Source organism: Anopheles ziemanni, chromosome 2 (assembly GCF_943734765.1).
Source record: "Anopheles ziemanni chromosome 2, idAnoZiCoDA_A2_x.2, whole genome shotgun sequence".
Lineage (NCBI taxonomy): Eukaryota > Metazoa > Arthropoda > Insecta > Diptera > Culicidae > Anopheles > Anopheles ziemanni.
In genome coordinates, this window is record NC_080705.1 from 17,664,584 (window position 1) to 17,684,723 (window position 20,140).

Consider the following 20,140-nt stretch of genomic DNA (forward strand, 5'->3'; position numbering starts at 1 on the left):
TATAAAAAAAACAAAATTAGACCTTATTCCCATTGAATTTACTTCTTTGTTACAAACTATTTGAATCCATTTGGTTTCACTCAATTAAAGACAAAAAAAGTGAACTATAACAGAAGCTTACTTGTGCATTTGTTCTTCCCTCTTGCTTGAATCATTCGACTTAAAACCTGCTGTTTAGCGGCGTAAACCTGCCTGCCGAAACCATAAGTCATTTTTTTACTGTCCTCTTCTAATCCCCAACGCATTTGAATCGTTTAATTTATAGTGCACCGAAAAGCTGGAAATTAATGATTCTTAGGAAAATGAAAAAATCTTCCACAATGGAATGAAACCACGCTTGCGTTGCACGGTAGCACCTCCGAAGCAAAACATCTTATCGCCATCATCACCCGAGTTGTACGAAGGGTGGAAAATTTATGGCCCCGGGAAAAGAATGGGAAATTGAAGAACAACACCGGAGAGCCCGGGGGTGGGGTGAATATTTATGGAAGTAGCTGCTTTTTTCTCCATCGCATTTCGGTTGCACTTTTGCGTGCGCCGTTCGGGAGCATCGGAAAATTGGCTGGATGGTGTGAGAGACGGGGCAGGGGGTGGCGACGAGCTGGAACAAAAACGACCCGAACACCCAAAGCAAACGACGCCATCCTAATGGGTGCGATTGACATTTTGTGATGAGTGTCGTCTTCATCGTCGTCCGACTCGTGGTAGTACATTGTTGGGCAATGTTGAACGATGTTTGCATTTTCCACCCTCTCCCTCGTTGCGTTCCTCCGCCAAGCGTGAGGACCACTCGAGACGCAAACGGTGGTCATTAATTTTTCCCTAACTCTTCCAATAAAACCGCGTGTCCCTGTGAGATGAAACGATCGGGAAATGTCAACCGAGCCGCGTTTTTCTTGATGTCTCAAGCCAGGGATGCACCGAAAAGCGCGCGCTCATAGACGAGCCCCATAAAGAAACTAATTAACGTGGGATAGTGCGTAAATATAGAACGGCCGTAGGGCGAGGGAAAGCGTTCGTTTCGATGCGTTTGGCCCGAGTAGAGTTCCAAATCGAAACGACGCTTTTTTCTTCCCTAGGACTTCAAAGAACTTTGGCGAGTTCGTAACGTTGCGAAAGGTCTTCAATGTTCTTCTAGTAGAAAAGCAGCTGCTTGACGAATCCGTCATGTGCGAAACATCTTTGACGAATTGCCCGATGGTCATAACACTTTTCCTCCTCAAGCAAAGACCAACATTGAGCCGGCAACCTCACGATCCTTATAATTAAGGATAATAATGGTAGCGTCTTGCGCTAGACTGTCAATTGTCTCGCGCTTCACCACGACAAGCCCTCCGTGGGGACGCGAGCTCTATGTTTACCTTTGTGTGCGCCGGAAAGTGCAACGTACGCCAAATGCACCGAAGTGGATGGAAAACCGATGTTTGTGCTCCCTACGGTCTGCTTTTCCGCCCTTTTGCGCCGCTTCTAAATTAAGCGCAGCGGGCCAGTTTGTTTTATAGCTTGCCCCGAGACTTGAGCCATGCGTTCGGGGCGATTTTTTTTTCCTCTTTCCCTTTGGGGACGCGCATTCGAATGTCGTAAGGTTGATGCGCGAATGTATCCCTCTCTGTGCTGGGCGACGGGGGCGACGAATTGGCGTCGGTAAAGTGCATCGTTTGGAAATGGATGGCTGAAAACGGTGCTAGACAACAAGTTGATCGTGGGTTGACAAGTTTATGGAACTACTTTCAAATGTTTACCAAATGAAGTTTGGGTAGCAAAGGGAAATATCAATTTTAATCACACTTAATGCTTATGAAAATAAAAATAAGATAAAATGCGTATATATAGATTTAACTAGACTTCATTATTTTGTGTAGGTAAAAGTACGACTATTATTCGGAGTTGATAGGAAGTAGCAATGACATTAGGGCAAATATTTTTTATAGGTAGTAAAGATCATCCAATCCGATCACAGGGTAATGGTCATATTCAGTTCTACTAAAGATGAAATTGAGAGAAATACATAAAATAAAATTTAATATTTAAAAACACAACAACAAATTAGGAATCGAACGATAAGAACGATTAGAATCATCTAATTTCAAATGGTTACTTCTTCGAGTTTGTTGGTATAAATCTTATCAACAAAACTAATTTATTAAAATTATAAAAAATATCTGTAATGTTCATCAGTTGCCCGAACTATTCTAAAGACTGATCAAACTTTGAGTCGTGAGTTTCCACCCCGGTTGTGTTTGTGTGTCTTTTCCCCGGTGAAGAAGAAGAAGCTGCAAAAGGAGCGCGGGTCGTCGAGTCATTTTTCACACGATGCGTTCCACAAATTTCCACCATTTTCCACCACCCCTGCTTGACGTCTGTGGATGTTGAAACATGTAGAAGATGCCGTGTGTGTGCGTGTGTGCACGAGAGGGATCGTGTTCTCCTCGAGGATTCCCGCATTGTTGCATTATTGTGCGGTGTTTGTTTGCGTTTCCGGCGCGGTGACGGGGGATTACGATTGATTGGGATTTTCTGCCGAATTTGTTTTGACCACGACGCGACACCGTGTGATTACTGGAATGAATTAGTGCAGCGTAGGTTGGATGGTTGGAGCATAGCAGTTCTGTCCGTTGCCCAGTGCCTTTCCCCGTTTTCAAATTATGCCGAGAATGCGTTCGCTGTGTGTTTGTTTTGATGTTGTTTTCTATAAATTGGGATAATGTTTAGAAGCAAAACGAGAATCTTTCCTCCCAAGTGCTCAACGATGGTATTAAATTGATGGTCCATTTCTGGCTCTAGGTTGATGCGATCGAGCAACAGATTGGGCAAGATAGATAACGGTGTGAAAAGTTGTGAAATATATCGCCCGAAAAGTGTGTGCCCCTGACAAATGGTGGTGAAGTGGCCATGATGAGAAAATGCAGTCGCAATGCAGTTCGGAATAGCAAACAATTTGGTGCAAAGTGAACGAGAGCGTGATCGACGGAAGGAAATGCACCTCAACAGCGGGCGAACGATCGTGATTTTCGTGCAAACGCCATCCCGACGAACCGTACTATACATTGCTTAGCGGCTCACCTTGTTTTGTTGGGGTTGACTCCCCTACAGAGATTACAACCCGTAGCGACCATCATCAACCGAAAGCCACACCATGGATCGACGGATACGAATGTGGATATTTATCCTAATTCTCTGCCTAACGCTCATCGACGCCGTCAAGGGTAAGTGACACGCAAGCCGCAGGACTTTTAAAATCTGGCAAATCACGCACAGCAAGTTCTTGGTGCACTGAGAAAAAGAGGAAACACCAAATTGAGACGGAGGCGGGTCGGTTTTAATTGTTGCATCGTTTTCGAACGAGTCCCCAACTCCAAAGGCTCTGACGAGGGAGAGAAAGTAAAATTTAACGATCATGAAGATTGATGAACAAAGATGTCATATGGCAGGAAGCGGGCCCAGTTGAAACCGGGAAATGCTCGGAAAGGCGACAGATGTTTCCCTGGAGCCACGCTTTCACGTTGAAACGCGTGCTGGAATTAATTTAATTTATTTTTCTTGTCACCGACCGAAACTGACACCGGTGTAGATTTGTTGAAAGGTTTCCGCGGTGTTACTTGAATTTTCATAGTTGTTGTTGTGGAAATAAATATTTCACCTTGGTTTCGTATGAGTTTTCTTTCTTTATTTATTAATTTTTTGTATAATTTTTGTTTTAACATAGCTCATCCAACAAACTCACATGTGCTACGAACTAAACACAATGGAATGTCTCCCGATAGTCGACGGTTTTCCATTCGCATCCGTCTTCACTTCCATTATGGAGTGTATCGTTCGGGAAATATTAAGTCCAGATTTCCCCGCTGAAAGCTTAAGCACTCTCATTTGGACCTAATGGCTTCGTAAACCATTTAATGTGCTTCGCCTCGGGCGGTACGGGGAAAAAGAAGAACCCAGAAGTTTGGACTGGGCGCGCTGGGTCGGCTCATCCGTCCGTCATCGGTCGCTGTCGATTGACGAATATTGACAATGGTGCGCACTGTTGTGTGGCGCGAACGGTTTTCCCTCCCCCCCACCCTCCCTAACAACAAAGCCAAACAAACAACGCGCGTGGACCGCATGGATGTATACATAAACATTCCTCTCGATGCACTCCATTTCCTTCCCGCACCCGGAAAAACACTTACCGTGGTGCCAAAACCGGCGAGGGGCGAGGGCCAACCAATTCAAGGTCGTTTACATTAACCGCGGTTTTGGATCGCCGGCTCAGACATGATGGTGTTCGAGTTGCGCATCGAACGTGCTCAATTGTTTTCTAAGGCCGAAAACATGGCGCTTGCCATTGGTGTGGCCCCTATTGTGTCGAAGATGGAACGCACATGGTGCGTGTCATGTCAGCGATCGGTTCCAATCGGACCCCTCTCGATCGTGACGTAACTCGGGGAAGATCGGTCAGGGCGGAAGACATCGGAAGACTAAATTTAAAACAGAACACTCCGGGAAACTTCGTCAGTGTATTGTTTTTATTTCCCCTTCAGTGAACTCTCGACGAGGTCTGTTGCCTCGGAGGGGGATCTGTCTTCCAAACGTTGATTTGTGATCGAAGTACAACTCGACTCAAATTTGTATTCTGATAAATCCCCGCTACGTGACTCTGGGAACACTTAGCACAAATCTTAGCCCTTCCTAGTCACGTATTGCGACATACCAAAGCACATGCCGTGCTATATTCATGTCCTGACCTAACTCACGCTCTCGTGTTTGGTATTCTTCCTTGCCACTTTAACAGCGTCGCTTTCAACATGATCTCAATTTTTCTTAAGAGGGCTCCCTTTATAACAAAATTCGGCGTCGAGGGTGGAAGGAAACTCCTGTTGAATGCCCTGCTATCGGCTTTTCACACCTTCCATTGACCTCGATCGAGCTGCACACTTTTTCCCTGCCCTTCTTGAGGGAGAATGCTTGGTTCCTGAAGGGCCCGAATTTTCACGCCACTCCTACAAACGAGTGTTGTTTATTTTTGCATCGCTGATTTATGGCAATTTTCATCACTCTTCCCTCACCCTTTCAGTGTCGTTCTACGGCGCGAGCCACGTCACGATGCCCCTGCAGGAGTCCAAGCTGTCCACCAACATCCGGCTGCGGTTTCGGACGCGCCAGGACAACGCGCTCCTTCTGGTGACCGCCGGCCGCACCGACTACGCCCTGCTCTGCATCGAGGGGGGCAAAATTAGGTTTAGCTTCAAGATAGACGACTATCAGACTGATGTAAGTGTTTATGCGATATTTCTCTTACTAAAACGAGATACTTACACACATGTTGTTATGCGGCTCTTCTACAGCTTTGGTCACCCGTGACCCTGAAAATCAATGATCTCCAATGGCATGACATTTCGATTTCGCGCTACACCGCCAACCTGACGCTGCAAATCGATGAGTACTTCGCGACGAAAACCCTACCACCGAAGGTGATGGAGCTGAATCTGCACATGGGGGTGCACCTTGGCGGCAGGGGACACTTCAACGAACCGTTCCTGAGCGCGCTACCGAGTTTCCGGGGGTGTTTTGCTGATGTAAGTCGGCTGAAGAAGCATTTGGAAGGATTTATATGCTTAACTTAATCTATTTGTAATTTAAATACCTTTTTTATGAGTATTTTCTGTACAAAACCACTTGATTTAGCTCTTTGTTTTATCAGTTTCATTTTCATTTGTTATTATTTTCGATCAGTTCAGTTCGTTTTCTCATTAGGTATCAAGTTGCTTGATTTAGAAGATACCATTTAAAATATTCCTATTATAAGGGCAAAAGGAGCATTTTTAATTTAAACTTGTTCTTAATTGGAGATATTTTAATAACAGCTTTACTAGGATTGTTTATAAGAAACTCTTTTATGTAGGCACTTTCTTTGAGTCTCCCATTCCAATGTTCATGTTTAATCATTTTTGTAAATTACAGTTCATGTTCTTGTCACGGATCCTCATTTCATTTATTTAGGTCATATTTGCATATCTTGTGTAAATATTTGTTTTTTTTTTAAAGTATTTTTAATCATCCCAAAACAATTGTTGAATACACAGACCAACCCTTACTTAGCAAGAAATATGATCGCTTTGCCCGATTTACATAGATTCTTTTATTATGAATGCTCCCTTCTTTCCAAAGGTGTTCTTCAACAACGTAAACGTGTTCAAGCGGGCACGGGAAGGGACGCACCACACCACGACGCAGGACGTGTCGTGGGTTTGCTCGCCGGAGTTCGACGCCGACCGGGACGTGCCGATCAGCTTCCTCGACGACGACAGCTACAGCGTGCTGCGGAAACCGGCCTCCCGGTCCGGCGACCGGTGGAGCTTCGAGTTTCGCACGATCGAACCGTTCGGCACGCTGATGAGCAACATTCCCCGCTCGGCCAAGCACGACTACGTCATGCTGGAGATCGTGCAGAGCAAGCTGCGCCTGCTGGTGGGCAAGGGCTCGAACGCGGTCGAGCTGATACCGGATCGGAACGTTTCCGACGGAAAATGGCACAACGTCTCGATTACCTACAGTCCGATGTTGGTCGATGTAAGTACGGGAGCGTGGGGTCTGCCGGGATGCCATTGACAAATCATTGATCCTCTGGTTGATCTTACAGATTGCGGTCGATGAGACGAGCAACAGTGCGACGTTCGCGAACGGGAGCAGTCAGGCGATCGAGCTGGAGGAAGACTTCTACATCGGTGGTCTGGATGCCGAGCGGCACCGGAAGGCATCGATGAAGCTGATCCGCGAAACCGAATCCAGCTTCAAGGGCTGCATGCGCAATGTCGTGCTGGACGACCAGGAGGTTGGCTTTCCGAACTTTTCCGTCACGCACCACGTCACGGTGGACTGCGTGTGGCAGTATCCGTGCATCGAGAAGCAACCGTGCATCATCAGCTCGCAGTGTCAGCATCAGGGCATCGAGGACTTCATCTGCTACTGCGACCAGGCGTACTGCATCAAGGCGGACTACGGCGAGCGGTACAAGATCTTCACGCGCTCGCAGTCCCGCGTCGAGCTCGAGCTGCTCGAAATCAACCCGATGGAGGTGATGGAGGGTGGCATCGCGTTTCTGTCGCGCGAGTTCATCGGCGTCCTGTTCGACTATCCCGAGATGGGCATCAAGGAGGCGTCGATCATCTTCCATATCGTACAACCGCCAAAGCACGGCCGTGTTACCATCTCCTCGTACGGTCCCGATAGCAACGGTACGGTAACGCAGACCAAGTTTTTCTCGCACATCGACCTCAGCACGGACAAGGTGAAGTACACGCACAATGGGGATGAACATTCGACCGATCAGATGACGATCGACATGCAGCTGATGTCGGTACCGCGCGATTCCAAGCTTCCCGACCTGTCCGGAAAGCATCGGTTTGTGCTGCACGTCAACGTGACGCCGGTGAACGATCCTCCCGTGCTACAACTCCCGCCCAATCGACATCTGCGGATCACTCAGGGCATCCCGAAGACGCTCGGAACGGACGTGCTCAATGCGGACGATCCGGACAGCCAACCGGAATCGCTGATCTACACCATCCTGATGAGTCCCAACTCGGAAGCCCAACAGGGCCGGATCGAGGTTAACGGGAAACCGGTGACAACGTTCGCGCAATCCGACATCAACGCCGGCAGTGTGACGTACGTCATCAACACGAAGGGTTCGGAAGACTCACACTTTGACCTCACGGTTCAGGTGTCGGACGGGATGGAGACAAGCCCGGCTAGTTCGATGCGTGTTTCCGTGCTGCCACTTCAGTTGCGAATGATCAACAACACGGGACTGGTGTTGATACACAAATCGGCCGCTGCCATCACGCCGTACAATCTGTCGTTTGTTCCGAACGCCGAGGAAGACAATGTCGATATGAAGTGAGTCTTTAAACGGACTATTCAAATGTTGTGAGGTCTAAGGTTACTTTGATTTCCATCTTAGGTTCGATGTAGTCCAATCTCCACTGTACGGAAATTTACAAAAGCTGCGAACCGTGGACTCTTCCTGGGTGAACGTTGATTCCTTCAGCAGCAGCCAGGTGATGCTCGGTCAAATACGCTACCTTCACGTTACGGATTTCCCCCAACATGACGAGTTTAAGGTAAGCTAGACGTAACGAAACCTTTGAATTTATTGATGTTAAAAGGGAGATCTTTCTTCTTCCAGTACACGGTATCGTTGGGTCCTGTAACCACACCGACGTATGACTTCCGGATATCCTTTACGAAGCTACGCATCGGCATTGTCCGGCAGAATAATATGCACATCAGCACCAAAGACAATACGATCCGGCCGGATTTTCTCTACCATCAGACAACGCCGATAGTGACGCTCGCCCGGAACGTGATCTACACCGTCGTGACGGCGCCAAAGTTCGGCGTAATCTACGTCGAGGGCCATCCGCAAACGGCCAAACCCGGGCACTCATTTACGCAGCACGAGCTGGACAAGAACCTGATAAAGTACCGCACGTACCACTCGTCGTACGGAAGCTTCGTCGATACGTTCGAGTTCGTCGTGGCGGTGCCGGAGTGTGAGGATGTGCAGGGGAAGATCGATTTCATCTACACCCCTCCCGACTACCTGGCCAAGCAAATCATCTACCAGAAGCGCGAGAAGCTGTACGTGCACGAAGGCAACCGGACGGCCTTATCGCGGACGAACTTTGAGGTATACTTCAACAAGTTTAACTTCCTTTCGTTCAATCTGACGCACCATCCGAAGCACGGTAAGATCTGTCTGCTTAATCCTCGGACGTTTGAGGCGAAGGATATCGCCACGTTCACACTGCAGGATCTGTTCCTCGGGGACATCCACTACTGTCACGACGATTCGGAGTCAACGCGTGACAGCTTCCGGCTGCTGATACTTTCCGACGACGAGACCGATTTTCAGTTTGTTTGCGAGATCCAGGTGGAGATCACGCTGCAAAACGACAACGGACCGTACCGCGTGTTCGATAAGGTGTTTCACATCGTACGCGACGAAACGAAACTGCTTACGGCGGGCGACCTCAAGTACTCCGATCCGGATATTGAAACCCGCCAGAACGACATTGAGTACCGTTCGGTGAGCTGCACGAACGGGGAGCTATACCGGAACTCTAATGGAGCTGGCAAACCGATCGAACAATTCACCCAGGAAGACTTGGACCACGGTCGGATGCTATTCCTGCATAATGGAACCGACAACGGGAAGATCTCGTTCATCGTCACCGACGGGTTGTACGAGGTTCCCGGTTCGCTCGAGATCGAAGCATCCGATCCGTTTCTGAGGGTGCGCGAAAGTAACGCCTCGATCGTGCAGGAAGGACGTGCCGTGCTGCTTACGAGCAGCGATCTAAACATTGATACGAATTTGAACGCAAAACCACACGAAATCGAGTACCGTGTTATGCACGGACCGAACAACGGGCTGTTGAAGATGTTCGTTCCGAAGTTTGACTCTGGGCAGCTGCATCGGCTCAACAATGCCACAACGGCGTCGAACTTCTCGCACGCCGATGTCCTCTCGGACCGGATCGTTTATTGGAACCGCGACGTGGCTTCCATGGACCGGATAAAGTATCGCGTCGGAACGAAGGGAGTATGGACGGAGGGTGAGGTGATGATACGGATTTACCCACCAGCATACTGGGAACAGCTTCGGATACGGCGCAATCAAACGTTATATGTCGAGGAGTCAACGAGTGTGATCATTTCGAGGGACGTACTTGAGGTAAGCTAATTATGAGCAACTAGTACAACGGGAGTATATTAAAATGATATCCTTTTTTCTTTCTATTTTAGATTGTCCACCCTAACATTTCACCGGGTGACATAACGTACCTCGTTACGACACAACCCCAGCACGGATACCTGGAGATCCAATCGATCACCTCCGACGACGAGTACAACTCGAAAGTATTCGACCAATCGACGATCAACGCGGAAAAGATGTTCTACATACAGGCGGGTGTAAATCAGTCGTCCGATTACTTCACGTTCGATGTCACCAACGGAATCACCTGGCTTCGGGATCTGATGGTGAAGATCGTGATCATCCCGGAGCATCTGTATGTGCAGACGAATGAAATCACTGTTGAAGAGGGTACGCACATTTCAGTTAATCTCAGGACTCTAAATTGAATGATCATGTTCTGAATCAATCTTTCTTGCAGGAAAAACGGTACAGCTGCAACCGGAAGACATGGTCTCATACTCGGAATACTATGTCGGGAAAATCCTTGAGTACAAAATCCTGGATCATCCACTGCACGGAAGCATACGGGCGGGCAAGTCCTCCAAAGTGAACCGGTTCACGCAGAAGCAGCTGGAAGCGGGTGTGATCACTTACGTACACAATGGAAGCGAGAATTCGTCCGACACGATACGACTGGTGGCGCTCAGTCGGAACAAGGAGAGTGTGCCGTTTCAGCTGGCGATCAAGATATTACCGATCAACGACGAAGTTCCACTATTGGTAACCAACACCGGGCTGCACATGTGGATAGGAGGGAAATCGATGATTGGAAGCAACGACCTAAGTAAGTCGCAAAAGGACTCTAATTGTTGGAGGGGGCATTACTATATTAAGGTCATTTTGTTTCATTCCAGTGGCTCAAGACTACGACACACCACCGGAAAACCTTACCTTTCACATCCAACAAATGTCCGGAGGGTACGTGGCGTTCAAGGATAGCTACAACAAGAAGACGCACTCTTTCACGCAGCAGGACATCAACGAGAACACGGTGTTCTTTATTCACGACAGTAGCAACCAGAACGGCAAGGTAGTGTTCTACGTCAGTGATGGCCTGCACAACACCTCCGAGGGCGTGCTGCATATCGTGACGAACCCCGTCGCCCTGGAGGCGATCCGGAACGAAGTGTTGCACGTGTTTCCCATGACTCGGAAGCAGATCCTCCCGGACCAACTGCACTACAAATGTTCGGATGACGACCGGGACGTGAAGTACGTCGTAACCGTTCCACCCCAGATGGGCCGGCTGTTGTACGAGCAGGTGGAGTTTGGCTACTCGAACGAAATCAGTGAGTTTACCCAGCACGACGTGGAGAATGGGCGTGTGTTTTACGAGCACACGCACGCGATGGTGGAGCTGAAGACTAACGATTCGTTCTATTTCGACGTGACGGCCCCACTGTCGAATAGTTTGGTGGATCAGATATTCAACATTGACGTGTCAGTTTCATCTGGCGGTCTGTTGCGATTCCTACCGGTCCCAAGGATTACCATCGAGGAGGGTGAATCTGCTCCGATCAAACTGGATCTCTCGAAGGTGCTGGAGTACTTGGAGACGCGTGCAGGAATCGCCGCACCGGAGTTGTACATCGAGGTGCATCCACCGGCGCACGGCCTGGTGGAGCTCGAGGACGAAAGCGCCGAAGTGAACCGGTTCTCGCTGAATGATTTCTACTCGAACAAGGTTATCTACAAGCACGACCACTCAGACACGGTCGAGGATAAAGTGTCGCTGGCGGTGTTTCTTGTACCGGGCCATCTGTTTCTGTGCAACATAACCATCCCGGTAACGATCAACCCAGTCAACGATCAACCGTTCCATCTGCTCACCCCGTCGCCGCACATTTCGGTGATCGAGGGTGAAAACGAAACCATCACCTCGACGCACCTACTTACCGAGGATGCCGACACTGACCCGCGTGAGATCGTGTACGATGTGATCAGCGGCCCGAACCTCGGTGTGTTGCTGAAGATTTCGGACGAAGGCTACCCGCAGGATATCATAACCTACGGTAACAAGTTCACACAAGCCGACATCAACGAGAATCGCATCATCTACACGCACTCCGGCACACCACAGTCGACCACGTTCTACTTCACCGTTTCGGACGGCAAGTACAATCCGGCGTACGAGATATTCAACATCAAAATCCTTCCCATAACGATACTGCCCGGGTACACCAGCCACCCGATCCTGGTGCAGCAGGGCTCCAACCTGGGCATTCTCGAAGCACAGCACGTGTCGGTGGAGACGAATGTGCAGAAAGGGCGCATCATGTACAACATCACGAAGAACCCGCTCGGTGGAATCATCATCTCGAACAACAAACCGATCTCGAAGTTTACCCAACGCCAGCTGGACGACGGAAAGATAGGATACATGCAGACCGACATGAGTCGCTCGAACGATACGTTCCAGCTGGACGCGTTCATCCCCGATACGACCTCGTCCTGCCTGATCGAGGTGGCGATGGTCGTGCAGCCGTTCATCATCATCAATCCGATCACGATCACTCCGGGCGATCGGGTTCGGCTCAGCTCGACCTTCATCTTCGACAATCCAGCGCAGCTGAAGTTGAACCGATACAATCCGAAGATCACGATCACTCGGCGGCCAAAGTATGGGCGGTTGAAGAAGATCGTCCGAAGCACTGGGTTGGATTACGCCGAGCAGCAAAGCGACAAGGAGATCAGCTCGTTCACCTACAAGGAGCTGAAGAGTGGCGTCATCTACTACGCAGCGCGCAAGTTCAACCAAGACTTCCAATCGATCAACGATAACTTCGAGTATGTGCTCTCGACGAAAACGGCCCAACCGGGTCAGGGGATGGTACCGGTCGAGATCTACTCTCCTTCGCGATCGCACGACACGAGTGACGTCAACATTGTCACTACGGAATCCGCAGCTATCCCGCTGGACTACCTGATCGCGGTATGCGTCGCCGTTGCGGCGCTAGTACTCATCCTCATCACGGTGCTGCTGCTCAAGTGCCGCTCGAAGGGATCACACAAAGCCGGCCTCGACAAGGATCAACCACCGTCGCTGCCGCGACCTCCCGACTTCATGACCCTCAACAACCGCATGTACACACCGTCCGAAAACGAGTCGCTCCCGGTGACGAACTCCTCCACACCGTTGCCCATCATCAGCAGTATCCCGCACTGCAAGGTCATCCCGATCGGGGGCCTCGACAACACGCTCCAGCTCGATTCAGAGCCGGACGATCTGCTGGACATGCACGGCGAGCTGCTGCCCAGCATGGGCCACGGCTACGGAAGGTACGGGTACGGTGCCGACGAGAACGACGAGTGGAGTTCCTCGTGCGACGTCGGTCCGGAGGTGAACTACTCGACGATATCGCAACCCCAGCAGCACCATCTGATGCAGCAACACCAGCAACTGCTTCCTCCACAGCATCAGCAGCAACAGCAGACACATCAACCACAGTCGACACCCCAGCTTGCGAAGGCGAATCCACTCCTTCGCCGAAACCAGTATTGGGTCTAACGTAGCGACCATGGGCTCTCGCGCCTGTGGAGTAGTACATTTCGTATACTGTAAATAAAACCAAAGAGTACTCGCCATCTGACCATGCCAAAGTCCAACCCTATGCTCATAATGGATGTGTTGTTGGTATATTTTAAAAATATCTTATATTCCCACTGTCTTAATGCTTACACTACCTACGGGACGGTATCGTAAAACTATCGGGATCAGATCGCTCTGCTAATCGTGCCATTTGGGCAAGGGGCATTTAGTGTTTCGTATCGATCTTTGCTATGCAATTCAACACTGGAAGCATTTCTACGATCTCCCCATTGCAGCATTCCTCTACGCTACACGAAGTTTATGGTTTCTTCCGAATCTCCATATTCAGATAGTGGTAGGGCTAACCTAATCTATAATATCTTGCACTTACATACACTTACTAATAATGGGGTATTGTTTCAATCATTTAAGTGATTTTCGTTTTGCTTAAGTGTCTAATACTGAAGGAAACATACAAACCTACGCTATTGCGGTACTCTTTCTATTTTTTTTAAACATCTTCCAACGTTTCGTTTTTAAGTATCCATTGCCACGTTTTCTTTTCCAGTTACTAATACTTTGTATTAATGTTTAACAACTTTACACGTCTACACACTTAAACCCTATCGCTATTTGCAAAACAGTGTCCTCTTCTTATTTCTTAATCCTATCGGCACATCGAGCACACAGTTTCAATCTCGTATCAAACAATAGAATGGTTTTCATTTCCTCGTCCTCGTTGTTGCTGATGCTAGAGTGGATGGCTTCCATCAAACGTTGACACGGATAGTATCCGTAAAGTGAAAGTAAATTATTCGTCTTCTGCTTTCCGGCTTCGTGACGCGATGTTTAAAGTACACAAACGTAAGGTTTAAAGAGATGAGAAAGTGCGCAAGTGTGTCTGCACATTATATAACACTGCTAAAAAGACTAGAATAGTAGTAGAAAGATCGATATATCGGTGATTTCAAAGAAGCTAACCACACTGTGAGTCACTCCACGCAAAAGCAACAGGTATTTTGCGTCCACCGGAAAAAAAACCAGTTTCCACGGTGAATGACGATCCTGTGACTTTGAATTTCGGGAGCTTTTGCGCATCAAAACAAATTCCTTCTAGTATCGAGGAGCGGAACCATTGCTGGTTGGCGTCACGTTGCACGCGTGGTTCACGTAGGCCAGCCCTTCGGTGGAATCTTCCGCCGGGTAGCGGTTGCTGGTGACCGTCGTGATGGTGGTTTGATTTTCCACATCCTGGTCCGGCGTGCCGGTGGTCGTCGTTTGCTGCGTGTTCTGCCTGGTCAGGTTGGCCGGATTCTTCGGCGTTCTCGTGGGGCTTTTCGTGTTCGGATTTTCGTGCGTCATCGCCACGGTGGGGGTCGCATCGTTCTTCGTTTGCCACGGCAGCCGGGGACATACGATCGTGACACGTTTGAGCTTCAAAAACAATAGAAACACTACGATGAGGAGGATCGCTACCACGCCGGACAGCACACCAATCGTTATCGTGTTGATTCGGGCGGATGTTTTGAGCGCTGCAAAAGAATGTCGAACGAAAAAAACGTAATTTTAAGCTCGTAAATATATCAACATACTAACGCTCACACGCAAACACAATGCATCACTACGACAATGGACGAAGTTATACTCACATGAAATGAGGTAATCTGCAAAAGAAAACGACAAACATTTACGATTAGAATGTTCCATCCAGTTCTAGTTCATTTAAATCCCATACCTTTGCACTTATCCCTGCAGTCCAGACTCTCATCGGCACAAATAACTTTACAGCTTTTGCAGGAGTAGCTGTGCTCGTCGCAGAACTGGTCCACGGAACAAACCGAAATTCCTTGGTCGCACCGTTCCGCCCGGACAGAACTCATCACAACCGCGGTGGTAATGCTGAAGACGACCAAGATCAGCCACGAAGGCACCATTCTGTCCGAGAGCATCGTTCTTCTCATTAGATTCTTGTCACCAGAGCTCGCGTCAACAATCACTTCCACCCAGTTCCACTAGCAGGGGTTTTAAAAAACCAGGAAAATTGTGTGTTTTGTTTCAAATCTCACACTCGGATTCACTCGCTTTTCACTTATGCTGTGTCTCTGTGATGCTTTCGATCACTTTTTCCACAAAAAAAAAACAAGATATACACCTAATCGAGCGATGACTCATGCTCACGTTGGCAAGCTGAGAAGCGCGACGAGATCGCACGTACGGAAAAATTGACCAGCCAGCTCGCGGGGACCGCTCAACACTTTCTATACAATTCCGTGGCTCGCGTAAACGGCCCGACCGTAAACCTGCCTATCCTATGTGCATGTTGGCAACATGTTTGTGCTCGACAAACTATCAAACCGCCTGTGTATGGGTGCTGGCGCACAGGTGCGGTAATTGAATGGACGTGCGTACAGGTATCTCGTCGCTTGAGCTTTTTTCTCGTACAGGTAGTTGTGGGGGATGCGATGATGCTGCGCCAACCCCTCGAGAAGCATTAATGTTTTTTTTATGGCGATCTCAAATCAAAGCGAACTGGTCTAGATCTTTATTATAATACTGTCGAGAGACTTTTTTTTAATTTTAAATAAATTTATTCATATTAGTTTTCCGCCTTCTGTGAAGCAATGCCATTTATCACTTCTAGCAAGAGGAAATAATCCATTTCCCCACAATGATGCTTTGATGAAATGCCCATGGAAAATTAAATCCAATTTTTATTTCATGTAGAGAAAGGCATTTGCAGCCACAAGCATGATCGTAAACATTATAGCACCAACCCATAAAAATACCCATACCAACGTAAGCACTGAAAGCTTCGCATCCATCAATGAACAGCAATGCTGGGGCAGAGAACGACACATCGCAATACAGCATTCCACGGTCAATGTGGCATTGGTGATGTTAGTTTGTTTTCGTACCTCGTCGGAGGTACAGTCGTGTCTCTTGAGGTCAACCCACCGGGGGTTGTCCAACTCAGTCCGAGGCACCCTTGGAAGGGAAAGGAACGCGCCCAACACCTTGTGATGTTTACCAGCGGTGTACCGTTTTGAGCAAACAAACTTCTCTGGCATTTCGGTGTGCCGTTTGCTTTTGGGCTACTTTGTAATTTGGCCGGGCCTTTGTTTGCGCGACTCGAGGGATGGTTTGAAAAAGTGCTGGAGTGTTTGCTACGGCTCAGTTGTGCTATAGATTAATTGCGGAGAGTGCCTACTACGCAGTTTGCTTCGTTAGATGAATGTTGTGATATGTGAACGATATGTGATCGAAGATACTTGATAGTTTGTGAAATGATACAATAAAGAGCTTTAGTTATTGTATCAAGCAGTGTAAAACTAAATAGAAAAAAAAACCTCAAGCAAAAAACACCCTCATCAAGCCACAAAAGCGCCCGATCAGCCTCCTAATGTGACATCCGATCGCGGTCGGTGCAAAAGTGATCGTATTTCTTGATCGAGCATAAAATCGAAGAAGAACAAAGCACCCACAAATCCGTTACGTTTGTAAGCCAGCCATCACAGCCTGCTTCGCTGACGGATTCACGGACAAAAAAGCTCAACGCGTCCGCAAGCGACGAACCCCGCACACAACATCGACACCCAGGTAAAACGGGAGACAGCGAATGGAAAGAAGTGAAGAAAGGTTGAAAAAAAAACAACAACATTCCGAAGCACCCCCGAGGCAGCATACTTCGCATGAGAGGATGGGAAAACTCAGTCATGTGTAGAATAGTGGAAGATAACTGGCCGGCACGGCGAGATTGCGCTATTTCGTCATGCGGGAAGCTCGAGAAAACGGTGTGAATACGTAACCGGATCCATCCCCGCGCGCATGGTAACCCAGGGTTCCACAATTTCCACCCTGCTCCCCCTGGCAAGAATGTGACCTTTCTCCGCCCGGTTAGGACGGGGTCGTCATAGACGTGCTTGACCCGCTGGCAAAGCTGCTGTTGCGGCGCGGTACATAACGTTAAATACAGGGTGGAACAGAAAACAAAAACATCTCACTCTTTTCTCGTCCGGACTCACCCAAGCATCTTTTGTGCAAAGGAAAGAGAATGTCTGGTCGCGGTTGGAGGCTAAGGAAAGGAAGCATGGATAACTAACCGCGTGCCCGGCTGATCATGATGGCGAGCGGATAATCTGTTCAGCTTCGTTGGGGGGGTGGGAGTATGGGGTATTTAAAATGGGAGTCCGGGGATCGTCGTTCGATCGGTTTAGTCAGAATACCGACGTGAGGAATGTGGCAGGTTTTTATTTATCTTTTTTCCCCCATCGCCTTATTTGTTTATTGAACTGGATTAGTCATGCAAAGCGCGAGCGACGGTTCTTAGTTCTAAGGCGCAACCCGTTTCCCGTCGAATGGGGCTAACTTCTTTACAGCACAACACGTACAGTCACGAAATGTTTACCAAACTTGCCGGTTTCGCAGAACCACCTGCCGCATATCACCATGCCACCCGGTTTCGGACGAAAAAGCTGTCGAAGAAACAAACTAACAAACTATTCTTCCCCGGGAAGATAATTGTCCGTGTTGTCCGAACGGAAGGAGATGAGCCCGGCAGCGTGGCGTTTTCTTCCAATCCAATCGCCCATCGGAAAGAATCGAGGTTATTTGCAGGAAGTGTGTAATTATTGGGCCTTTTTTTCTACATCTGCCGGCACGAATGTGGCTGGAGAACCGCAACAGAATGGATAGAGAACATTTAAACTTACGTTAAGCTGTACAGCAACGAACAGCGGTTTGCTACACATTGCTGCAGCGTAATGGCACGATAAGCGTACGTTCGAAATAATTGATACTTCTGACCTTCTACATAATGGATCTGGTAATGCTGTAAGAAACAATCTGCCTTAAATGCCAGGTAGCTTTCCCAAGTTAGATGTTTTTTGAGCTCTTTGCTAAACTATAGTACGATACGAAAGATTCTTTCAATGAGTTTCCTGGATCATGCAGTTATATTTTTTAACCACACTATTGATATGAAATTAAAAGTGTCTTTACAATGCTAATTGTTTGTGTTCATTATCAGAATATTCAACAATCGATTGGTTATCGGGGATAAAAAAATATACGTTGAATTTTGAAATTCGAAGAAAGTACAATAGAATATTAAAAATGGCCTTTTCCAGAATTCGCAGTGGTGTTAACAGCCCACGTGTTGATACCGTACTATGTTTTTATAAAAAAAGTTTAGTATTCAAATCTACGCCAGTTTATTGTATAATTGTTACGAAATATTTCGATTAAACAAACAAATTCGGGGGAGACATGGAGAAACTTTCACTTCAGACAAATTGAATGATTTGTTAAACAATTAGCGTTAATCAAAAGAAAGACGTATGGTAATTTTTGGCTGCTCCCGTTAGTATTTAACTCAATATTTGGATTTTTTCAATATTAATTCTGATAGTAGATTTTAAGTAAAAACTTATTTAAACAATCAAGCAACGAATAAACAAAATGTTGTTCCAGCGAAGGTCAATGAATCGGTATTTACCGGACAGCTGAAGTGGGAAGGAAAATTTGAGAACTCTAGCTGCCTCTTTCTCTCTTATATGGTAATTTTCTCAAAAACTAAAACAGTTAGAAACATGTTTTCTTTGACAAATATGTTTGACTTTAAAAGACCTTTCATTTAAGGGGTCTGTTGTAAAAATAGGTCCAAGGACTAAAAAGCTACAAACAAATCGGCAATTTTGGCATTCATACCAGATGCATTTTACCGATTCGCGTGTTTTATGCAGCAGAAGGTCATGAAACCGGTAAACAGAGGACAGCAACATGAAACAGCTGTCAATGCGGGACGCGGCGTTTTGTTGTGTTTCTGCTTTCGTCGCGTGCAGTTCGTTTACGGCAAGCTTCGCGCGGATTACGACGGCGGCGTCATTTGGCGTTGTTTGGAGGAAAAAGTAACGAGTGCACTATTCGATAGTTCCCTTTAATCGTCCAAATATGTGTCAGAGCAATCTTTTGCTTACCCTTCAGTAATCGGTGCATGTGCTTCGCTTTCGGTCCGTGCGGATCGTTCGGGCTAAACTGTGTGTGACGTTGACGGTGATGCTACTTTCTCTTCGGAAGTTTGGGTGATGAAATGCAGTGGAAAAAAGGCCAACAAGCATGCAAATAAAACCGTGCTTTTGTTTTGGAGTGCGACGCGATTCAGGTTATGCTAATTGCCGATTGCACGCGAGTTTCAGTGAAGTTTGCAACAAAATGTCGGTCTCGCACCAGACGACAATCGCGGGTGTTATTTTTCCTGGCCGGCATCGATTGTTGTGAAGCGAGCCGGAACGAGTTTCCTCGCGCTTTAATCGAAGTGAAATTTCACCCGGCCGCACCAGAACTGTCCAACGAATACGGTGTCTCCTCTCGCTGGGATTGGGCTTTTGTTTTCGGCGGAGAACGACACGGTGACGCCGGGATCGACGGTGTTCCGTAAACGTGCCGGAAACGGTTTCCTAACGAGGTCATCCGCAAGGGCAGCTCGGAAAAGGGTGTGTCGCCGTGCCGTGCCAGTGAATGTAAACATTCCGCTCGATCGTAACTGGCCTCTCGGAGGAGGGTGCAGAGTCGTCGATTCATTTAATGAATATTGTTTCCAGGCCTGCTTGGGTGCATGTGCTACCCTCTGCTGTTGGTTCTTTACAATTCCATCCTGCACCGAGTGTGTGTGTAATGTGATCTCGTTGATTGGCAGGTTGAAGTAAAATTTTGTCGACCAAAACCAACAGTCTTGCAAATGGGACAGAAGAAAACGTATTATAAAGTCCACATGCAATCCACGTAACGGTCCAATGAGCTGGTTAATTACGAACCACCGTCAGCTGCTCCCGAATCATTCGCGAAACTTATCAAAAAGCATAAAACGGCGG

The 20,140-nt window shown here is 47.8% G+C and overlaps 2 protein-coding genes across 2 annotated transcripts; one reads left to right on the top strand and one right to left on the bottom strand.

Moving 5' to 3' along the window:
- Positions 1-3,136: 3,136 nt before the first annotated feature.
- On the top strand, positions 3,137-13,250 carry LOC131293086 (chondroitin sulfate proteoglycan 4). Its single transcript, XM_058321165.1, has 10 exons — positions 3,137-3,206; positions 5,054-5,250; positions 5,325-5,555; positions 6,148-6,549; positions 6,620-7,878; positions 7,943-8,102; positions 8,168-9,718; positions 9,790-10,090; positions 10,161-10,526; positions 10,597-13,250. The coding sequence occupies exons 1-10, from the start codon at positions 3,137-3,139 to the stop codon at positions 13,248-13,250; spliced, it is 7,191 nt and encodes a 2,396-aa protein (XP_058177148.1).
- A 1,134-nt stretch (positions 13,251-14,384) lies between these two features.
- On the bottom strand, positions 14,385-15,205 carry LOC131293087 (uncharacterized). The gene is made up of 3 exons (XM_058321167.1): positions 15,007-15,205; positions 14,921-14,935; positions 14,385-14,803 (listed from the first exon to the last, which is right to left on the bottom strand). Exons 1-3 carry the CDS (start codon positions 15,203-15,205, stop codon positions 14,385-14,387), a joined length of 633 nt encoding a protein of 210 aa, XP_058177150.1.
- Positions 15,206-20,140: the final 4,935 nt, after the last annotated feature.

Coding starts and splice junctions, on each gene's coding strand:
- LOC131293087 (XM_058321167.1), bottom strand. CDS start 15,205: ATGGTGCCTTCGTGGCTGATCTTGGTCGTCTTCAGCATTACCACCGCG.
- LOC131293086 (XM_058321165.1), top strand. CDS start 3,137: ATGGATCGACGGATACGAATGTGGATATTTATCCTAATTCTCTGCCTA. Junction 8,103..8,167: donor CCCAACATGACGAGTTTAAG/GTAAGCTAGACG, acceptor TTCTTCTTCCAG/TACACGGTATCGTTGGGTCC. Junction 10,091..10,160: donor TGAAATCACTGTTGAAGAGG/GTACGCACATTT, acceptor TCTTTCTTGCAG/GAAAAACGGTACAGCTGCAA.